Below are 10,932 nucleotides of genomic sequence, written 5' to 3'. Positions count from 1 at the left end.
CTAATCTCAAAATACATATTTATTAAACATACTGGGAACAACACATTCAATTCTATATTCGCGACAGTTCATCATTTTACATCTATGTTTCAGAATATCTATAGCACAGCTGTTAAATTAAGAATATGAAAAGGATTTTCATATGATGATTAAAGAATAATAAAAAAATTAAATCTTTAATGAGCTAGTTTATAAAATGCTTCTGAACACATTGTTATAATTAGGTTTTATCGATGTATGTGGTAGCACCCTCGTTCCCAATGACTTTGAGATGGAATTAGCTACAACTATGGATCTTACTTGTCTGACCGTGTTCCTCTGGGACAGAATCATATATAAGATGAAATCACGCTGTTGCTGAGCATAGTTCATCATTGAAGTAGCTTCACATACCAAGTATGAGTTTTAATATGAAGTCTCTTATTATCTGGATAGCTCTTTGTTTGCTTGCTGCAACTGAAGGACTTGAGCCAGACGTAGCTGTCAAGGAATGTCAACATATATTTTCCTCGGTGCATTTGACAAGTACTCGATTGCAAGTCACCACCGTCCTCTCGACCATCACTCTCCTGGATGTTACGCCTACTTATGCTAGTGTTACCACTACGGAATGTGTACCTTACACCATAACTCACACGGAAACGCTCTCTCATTATGAAGCTCCTCAGCTGGCATACTCCACACATTACATTACGGAGCTGAAGGTCAAACAGAAAAATCGTGCATACACTTATACCACCTATCAGCCTGAAAGCATCACCATTACATACTGGGCTACTGATCTAGAAAAGCACGTGACACAAGTTGTGGGGACAACGACGACCACGGCTGTATCAACAGTATCTGTTGTGAAGACTGTGTCCACCTCGATTACAACCACTGCAACATATACTCAAGTTGATGTGTTCAGCTCCATCACATACTCACCGGTGCATGTGACTACAACCATGACTAACGCCTGGCCGATCCTCAAGACAGTATACCAGACGGACTACATTAAAGAGGCTGTTGATTATGTGACAACGGTTATGGAAACATCGACAGTCTATCACCACTGTAATGGCGTATTATTGAAGGAATCTAAATAAAATGTTTCACTCATTCATAAAATATTTCAATGTCCTTGAATCTCAATATATTTTTCATACATGGTTCACTTTATCATATGTACGTGGTACATTTCATTAAACATATTGCAAACAACTAATTTCAATATAAATATGCATTGTACAAACTTGCAACAGCGGATATTACATATTTCAAGTATTATACATATTGTTGCAATATTTGATCTAATCTCAATATACATATTTATTATACATATTGGGAACAACATTTAATTTTACGTACACGTTTAATTCTACATATAATACGTTTAATTCTACATACAACACGTTTAATTCTACATATAATACGTTTAATTCTAAATGCAATACGTTTAATTCTAAATGCAATACGTTTAATTCTAAATGCAATACGTTTAATTCTACATACAACACGTTTAATTCTACATGCAACACGTTGAATTCTACATATAATACGTTTAATTCTAAATGCAATACGTTTAATTCTACACACAACACGTTTAATTCTACATACAACACGTTTAATTCTACATACAACACTTGTCTGACCGTGTTCCTCTGGGACAGAATCATATATAAGATGAAATCACGCTGTTGCTGAGCATAGTTCATCATTGAAGTAGCTTCACATACCAAGTATGAGTTTTAATATGAAGTCTCTTATTATCTGGATAGCTCTTTGTTTGCTTGCTGCAACTGTTTGCTTGCTGCAACTGAAGAAGCTGTAAAGGAATGTCAACATATATTTTCCTCGGTGCATTTGACAAGTACTCGATTGCAAGTCACCACCGTCCTCTCGACCATCACTCTCCTGGATGTTACGCCTACTTATGCTAGTGTTACCACTACGGAATGTGTACCTTACACCATAACTCACACGGAAACGCTCTCTCATTATGAAGCTCCTCAGCTGGCATACTCCACACATAACATTACGGAGCTGAAGGTCAAACAGAAAAATCGTGCATACACTTATACCACCTATCAGCCTGAAAGCATCACCATTACATACTGGGCTACTGATCTAGAAAAGCACGTGACACAAGTTGTGGGGACAACGACGACCACGGCTGTATCAACAGTATCTGTTGTGAAGACTGTGTCCACCTCGATTACAACCACTGCAACATATACTCAAGTTGATGTGTTCAGCTCCATCACATACTCACCGGTGCATGTGACTACAACCATGACTAACGCCTGGCCGATCCTCAAGACAGTATACCAGACGGACTACATTAAAGAGGCTGTTGATTATGTGACAACGGTTATGGAAACATCGACAGTCTATCACCACTGTAATGGCGATTATGTTATTATTGAAGGAATCTAAATAAAATGTTTCACTCATTCATAAAATATTTCAATGGCCTTGAATCTCAATATATTTTTCATACATGGTTCACTTTATCATATGTACGTGGTACATTTCATTAAACATATTGCAAACAACTAATTTCAATATAAATATGCATTGTACAAACTTGCAACAGCGGATATTACATATTTCAAGTATTATACATATTGTTGCAATATTTGATCTAATCTCAATATACATATTTATTATACATATTGGGAACAACATTTAATTTTACATACACGTTTAATTCTACATATAATACGTTTAATTCTACATACAACACGTTTAATTCTACATATAATACGTTTAATTCTAAATGCAATACGTTTAATTATAAATGCAATACGTTTAATTCTACATACAACACGTTTAATTCTACATCCGCGACAGTTCATCATTTTATATATATATTTCAACATACCTATAGCACAGCTGCTAAGTTAATATGAAAAGGATTTTCATATGATTATTAAAGAATAATAAAAACGTTAAATCTTAAATGAGCTAGTTTATAAAATGCTTCTGAACACATTGTTATAATTAGGTGTTATCGATGTATGTGGTAGCACCCTCGTTCCCAGTGACTTTGAGATGGAATTAGCTACAACTATGGATCTTACTTGTCTGACCGTGTTCCTCTGGGACAGAATCATATATAAGATGAAATCACGCTGTTGCTGAGCATAGTTCATCATTGAAGTAGCTTCACATACCAAGTATGAGTTTTAATATGAAGTCTCTTATTATCTGGATAGCTCTTTGTTTGCTTGCTGCAACTGAAGGACTTGAGCCAGACGTAGCTGTAAAGGAATGTCAACATATATTTTCCTCGGTGCATTTGACAAGTACTCGATTGCAAGTCACCACCGTCCTCTCGACCATCACTCTCCTGGATGTTACGCCTACTTATGCTAGTGTTACCACTACGGAATGTGTACCTTACACCATAACTCACACGGAAACGCTCTCTCATTATGAAGCTCCTCAGCTGGCATACTCCACACATAACATTACGGAGCTGAAGGTCAAACAGAAAAATCGTGCATACACTTATACCACCTATCAGCCTGAAAGCATCACCATTACATACTGGGCTACTGATCTAGAAAAGCACGTGACACAAGTTGTGGGGACAACGATGACCACGGCTGTATCAACAGTATCTGTTGTGAACACTGTGTCCACCTCGATTACAACCACTGCAACATATACTCAAGTTGATGTGTTCAGCTCCATCACATACTCACCGGTGCATGTGACTACAACCATGACTAACGCCTGGCCGATCCTCAAGACAGTATACCAGACGGACTACATTAAAGAGGCTGTTGATTATGTGACAACGGTTATGGAAACATCGACAGTCTATCACCACTGTAATGGCGATTATGTTTATTATTGAAGGAATCTAAATAAAATGTTTCACTCATTCATAAAATATTTCAATGGCCTTGAATCTCAATATATTTTTCATACATGGTTCACTTTATCATATGTACGTGGTACATTTCATTAAACATATTGCAAACAACTAATTTCAATATAAATATGCATTGTACAAACTTGCAACAGCGGATATTACATATTTCAAGTATTATACATATTGTTGCAATATTTGATCTAATCTCAATATACATATTTATTATACATATTGGGAACAACATTTAATTTTACATACACGTTTAATTCTACATATAATACGTTTAATTCTACATACAACACGTTTAATTCTACATATAATACGTTTAATTCTAAATGCAATACGTTTAATTATAAATGCAATACGTTTAATTCTACATACAACACGTTTAATTCTACATCCGCGACAGTTCATCATTTTATATATATATTTCAACATACCTATAGCACAGCTGCTAAGTTAATATGAAAAGGATTTTCATATGATTATTAAAGAATAATAAAATTATAAAATGCTTCTGAACACATTGTTATAATTAGGTGTTATCGATGTATGTGGTAGCACCCTCGTTCCCAGTGACTTTGAGATGGAATTAGCTACAACTATGGATCTTACTTGTCTGACCGTGTTCCTCTGGGACAGAATCATATATAAGATGAAATCACGCTGTTGCTGAGCATAGTTCATCATTGAAGTAGCTTCACATACCAAGTATGAGTTTTAATATGAAGTCTCTTATTATCTGGATAGCCCTTTGTTTGCTTGCTGCAACTGAAGGACTTGAGCCAGACGTAGCTGTAAAGGAATGTCAACATATATTTTCCTCGGTGCATTTGACAAGTACTCGATTGCAAGTCACCACCGTCCTCTCGACCATCACTCTCCTGGATGTTACGCCTACTTATGCTAGTGTTACCACTACGGAATGTGTACCTTACACCATAACTCACACGGAAACGCTCTCTCATTATGAAGCTCCTCAGCTGGCATACTCCACACATAACATTACGGAGCTGAAGGTCAAACAGAAAAATCGTGCATACACTTATACCACCTATCAGCCTGAAAGCATCACCATTACATACTGGGCTACTGATCTAGAAAAGCACGTGACACAAGTTGTGGGGACAACGATGACCACGGCTGTATCAACAGTATCTGTTGTGAACACTGTGTCCACCTCGATTACAACCACTGCAACATATACTCAAGTTGATGTGTTCAGCTCCATCACATACTCACCGGTGCATGTGACTACAACCATGACTAACGCCTGGCCGATCCTCAAGACAGTATACCAGACGGACTACATTAAAGAGGCTGTTGATTATGTGACAACGGTTATGGAAACATCGACAGTCTATCACCACTGTAATGGCGATTATGTTTATTATTGAAGGAATCTAAATAAAATGTTTCACTCATTCATAAAATATTTCAATGGCCTTGAATCTCAATATATTTTTCATACATGGTTCACTTTATCATATGTACGTGGTACATTTCATTAAACATATTGCAAACAACTAATTTCAATATAAATATGCATTGTACAAACTTGCAACAGCGGATATTACATATTTCAAGTATTATACATATTGTTGCAATATTTGATCTAATCTCAATATACATATTTATTATACATATTGGGAACAACATTTAATTTTACATACACGTTTAATTCTACATATAATACGTTTAATTCTACATACAACACGTTTAATTCTACATATAATACGTTTAATTCTAAATGCAATACGTTTAATTATAAATGCAATACGTTTAATTCTACATACAACACGTTTAATTCTACATCCGCGACAGTTCATCATTTTATATATATATTTCAACATACCTATAGCACAGCTGCTAAGTTAATATGAAAAGGATTTTCATATGATTATTAAAGAATAATAAAAACGTTAAATCTTAAATGAGCTAGTTTATAAAATGCTTCTGAACACATTGTTATAATTAGGTGTTATCGATGTATGTGGTAGCACCCTCGTTCCCAGTGACTTTGAGATGGAATTAGCTACAACTATGGATCTTACTTGTCTGACCGTGTTCCTCTGGGGCAGAATCATATATAAGATGAAATCACGCTGTTGCTGAGCATAGTTCATCATTGAAGTAGCTTCACATACCAAGTATGAGTTTTAATATGAAGTCTCTTATTATCTGGATAGCTCTTTGTTTGCTTGCTGCAACTGAAGGACTTGAGCCAGACGTAGCTGTAAAGGAATGTCAACATATATTTTCCTCGGTGCATTTGACAAGTACTCGATTGCAAGTCACCACCGTCCTCTCGACCATCACTCTCCTGGATGTTACGCCTACTTATGCTAGTGTTACCACACGGAAACGCTCTCTCATTATGAAGCTCCTCAGCTGGCATACTCCACGCATTACATTACGGAGCTGAAGGTCAAACAGAAAAATCGTGCATACACTTATACCACCTATCAGCCTGAAAGCATCACCATTACATACTGGGCTACTGATCTAGAAAAGCACGTGACACAAGTTGTGGGGACAACGATGACCACGGCTGTATCAACAGTATCTGTTGTGAACACTGTGTCCACCTCGATTACAACCACTGCAACATATACTCAAGTTGATGTGTTCAGCTCCATCACATACTCACCGGTGCATGTGACTACAACCATGACTAACGCCTGGCCGATCCTCAAGACAGTATACCAGACGGACTACATTAAAGAGGCTGTTGATTATGTGACAACGGTTATGGAAACATCGACAGTCTATCACCACTGTAATGGCGATTATGTTTATTATTGAAGGAATCTAAATAAAATGTTTCACTCATTCATAAAATATTTCAATGGCCTTGAATCTCAATATATTTTTCATATATGGTTCACTTTATCATATGGAATGTTTAATTTCATTAAACATATTGCAAACAACTAATTTCAATATAAATATGCATTGTACAAACTTGCAACAGCGGATATTACATATTTCAAGTATTATACATATTGTTGCAATATTTGATCTAATCTCAATATGCATATTTATTATACATATTGGGAACAACATTTAATTTTACATACACGTTTAATTCTACATATAATACGTTTAATTCTACATTCAACACGTTTAATTCTACATACAACACGTTTAATTCTACATATAATACGTTTAATTCTAAATGCAATACGTTTAATTCTAAATGCAATACGTTTAATTCTACATACAACACGTTTAATTTTACATACAACACGTTTAATTTTACATACAACACGTTTAATTCTACATACAACACTTGTCTGACCGTGTTCCTCTGGTACAGAATCATATATAAGATGAAATCACGCTGTTGCTGAGCATAGTTCATCATTGAAGTAGCTTCACATACCAAGTATGAGTATTAATATGAAGTCTCTTATTATCTGGATAGTCCTTTGTTTGCTTGCTGCAAGTGAAGGACTTGAGCCAGACGTAGCTGTCAAGTAATGTCAACATATATTTTCCTCGGTGCCTTTGACAAGTACTCGACTGCAAGTCACCACCGTCCTCTCGACCATCACTCTCGTGGATGTCACACCTACTTATGCTAGTGTTACCACTACGGAATGTGTACCTTACACCATAACTCACACGGAAAAGCTCCTCAGCTGGCATACTCCACACATTACATTACGGAGCTGAAGGTCAAACAGAAAAATCGTGCATACACTTATACCACCTATCAGCCTGAAAGCATCACCATTACATACTGGGCTACTGATCTAGAAAAGCACGTGACACAAGTTGTGGGGACAACGATGACCACGGCTGTATCAACAGTATCTGTTGTGAACACTGTGTCCACCTCGATTACAACCACTGCAACATATACTCAAGTTGATGTGTTCAGCTCCATCACATACTCACCGGTGCATGTGACTACAACCATGACTAACGCCTGGCCGATCCTCAAGACAGTATACCAGACGGACTACATTAAAGAGGCTGTTGATTATGTGACAACGGTTATGGAAACATCGACAGTCTATCACCACTGTAATGGCGATTATGTTTATTATTGAAGGAATCTAAATAAAATGTTTCACTCATTCATAAAATATTTCAATGGCCTTGAATCTCAATATATTTTTCATACATGGTTCACTTTATCATATGTACGTGGTACATTTCATTAAACATATTGCAAACAACTAATTTCAATATAAATATGCATTGTACAAACTTGCAACAGCGGATATTACATATTTCAAGTATTATACATATTGTTGCAATATTTGATCTAATCTCAATATACATATTTATTATACATATTGGGAACAACATTTAATTTTACATACACGTTTAATTCTACATATAATACGTTTAATTCTACATACAACACGTTTAATTCTACATATAATACATTTAATTCTAAATGCAATACGTTTAATTCTAAATGCAATACGTTTAATTCTACATACAACACGTTTAATTCTACATCCGCGACAGTTCATCATTATATATATATATTTCAACATACCTATAGCACAGCTGCTAAGTTAATATGAAAAGGATTTTCATATGATTATTAAAGAATAATAAAAACGTTAAATCTTAAATGAGCTAGTTTATAAAATGCTTCTGAACACATTGTTATAATTAGGTGTTATCGATGTATGTGGTAGCACCCTCGTTCCCAGTGACTTTGAGATGGAATTAGCTACAACTATGGATCTTACTTGTCTGACCGTGTTCCTCTGGGACAGAATCATATATAAGATGAAATCACGCTGTTGCTGAGCATAGTTCATCATTGAAGTAGCTTCACATACCAAGTATGAGTTTTAATATGAAGTCTCTTATTATCTGGATAGCTCTTTGTTTGCTTGCTGCAACTGAAGGACTTGAGCCAGACGTAGCTGTAAAGGAATGTCAACATATATTTTCCTCGGTGCATTTGACAAGTACTCGATTGCAAGTCACCACCGTCCTCTCGACCATCACTCCCCTGGATGTTACGCCTACTTATGCTAGTGTTACCACTACGGAATGTGTACCTTACACCATAACTCACACGGAAACGCTCTCTCATTATGAAGCTCCTCAGCTGGCATACTCCACACATTACATTACGTAGCTGAAGGTCAAACAGAAAAATCGTGCATACACTTATACCACCTATCAGCCTGAAAGCATCACCATTACATACTGGGCTACTGATCTAGAAAAGCACGTGACACAAGTTGTGGGGACAACGATGACCACGGCTGTATCAACAGTATCTGTTGTGAACACTGTGTCCACCTCGATTACAACCACTGCAACATATATTCAAGTTGATGTGTTCAGCTCCATCACATACTCACCGGTGCATGTGACTACAACCATGACTAACGCCTGGCCGATCCTCAAGACAGTATACCAGACGGACTACATTAAAGAGGCTGTTGATTATGTGACAACGGTTATGGAAACATCGACAGTCTATCACCACTGTAATGGCGATTATGTTTATTATTGAAGGAATCTAAATAAAATGTTTCACTCATTCATAAAATATTTCAATGGCCTTGAATCTCAATATATTTTTCATACATGGTTCACTTTATCATATGTACGTGGTACATTTCATTATACATATTGCAAACAACTAATTTCAATATAAATATGCATTGTACAAACTGGCAACAGCAGATATTACATATTTCAAGTATTATACATATTGTTGCAAAATTTGATCTAATCTCAATATACATATTTATTATACATATTGGGAACAACATTTAATTTTACATACAACACGTTTAATTCTACATATAATACGTTTAATTCTACATATAATACGTTTAATTCTACATACAACACGGTTAATTCTACATAGAACACATTTAATTCCACATACAATACGTTTAATTCTACATACAACGCATTGACTTCTACATCCGTGACAGTTCATCATTTCATATATATATTTCAACATACCTATAGCACAGCTGCTAAGTTAATATGAAAAGGATTTTCATATGATGATTAAAGAATAATAAAAACGTTAAATCTTAAATGAGCTAGTTTATAAAATGCTTCTGAACACATTGTTATAATTAGGTTTTATCGATGTATGTGGTAGCACCCTCGTTCCCAGTGACTTTGATATGGAATTAGCTACAACTATGGATCTTCCTCTGGGACAGAATCATATATAAGATGAAATCACGCTGTTGCTGACCATAGTTCATCACTGAAGTAGCTTCACATACAAAGTGTGAGGTTTAATATGAAGTCTCTTATTATCTGGATAGCCCTTTATTTGCTTGCTGCAAGTGAAGGACTTGAGCCAGACGTAGCTGTCAAGGAATGTCAATATATATTTTCCTCGGTGCCTATGACAAGTACTCGACTGCAAGTCACCACCTTCCTCTCGACCATCACTCTCCTGGATGTCACGCTTACTTATGCTAGCGTTACCACTACGGAATGTGTACCTTACACCATAACTCACACGGAAACGCTCTCTCATTATGAAGCTCCTCAGCTGGCATACTCCACACATTATATTACGGAGCTGAAGATCAAACAGAAAAATCGTGCATACACTTATACCACCTATCAGCCTGAAAGCATCACATTACATACTGGGCTACTGATCTAGAAAAGCACGTGACACATGTTGTGGGGACAACGCCGACCACGGCTGTATCAACAGTATCTGTTGATACAACCACTGCAACATATACTCAAGTTGATGTGTTCAGCTCCATCACATACTCACCGGTGCATGTGACTACAACCATGACTAACGCCTGGCCGATCCTCAAGACAGTATACCAGACGGACTACATTAAAGAGGCTGTTGATTATGTGACAACGGTTATGGAAACATCGACAGTCTATCACCACTGTAATGGTGATTATTTTTATTAATGAATGAATCGAAATAAAATGTTTCACTCATTCATAAAATATTTCAATGGCCTTGAATCTTGAATCTCAATATAGTTTTCATACATGGTTCCCTTTATCATATGTACGCGGTACATTTCATTAAACATATTGCAAACAACTAATCTCAATATAAATATGGATTGTACAAA

At 36.1% G+C, this 10,932-nt stretch overlaps 1 protein-coding gene across 1 annotated transcript; it reads left to right on the top strand.

Moving 5' to 3' along the window:
* The first annotated feature begins 398 nt into the window (after positions 1-398).
* LOC125045274 lies at positions 399-7,348 on the top strand. The gene is made up of 6 exons (XM_047642477.1): positions 399-1,056; positions 1,742-2,383; positions 3,201-3,821; positions 4,616-5,205; positions 6,215-6,644; positions 7,293-7,348. Exons 1-6 carry the CDS (start codon positions 399-401, stop codon positions 7,346-7,348), a joined length of 2,997 nt encoding a protein of 998 aa, XP_047498433.1.
* The last annotated feature ends 3,584 nt before the right edge of the window (positions 7,349-10,932 follow it).

This window comes from Penaeus chinensis, chromosome 37, assembly GCF_019202785.1.
Source record: "Penaeus chinensis breed Huanghai No. 1 chromosome 37, ASM1920278v2, whole genome shotgun sequence".
NCBI lineage: Eukaryota > Metazoa > Arthropoda > Malacostraca > Decapoda > Penaeidae > Penaeus > Penaeus chinensis.
The sequence above is the reverse complement of the archived record's forward strand: the minus strand, read 5'-3'. Positions and strand labels throughout refer to the sequence as shown.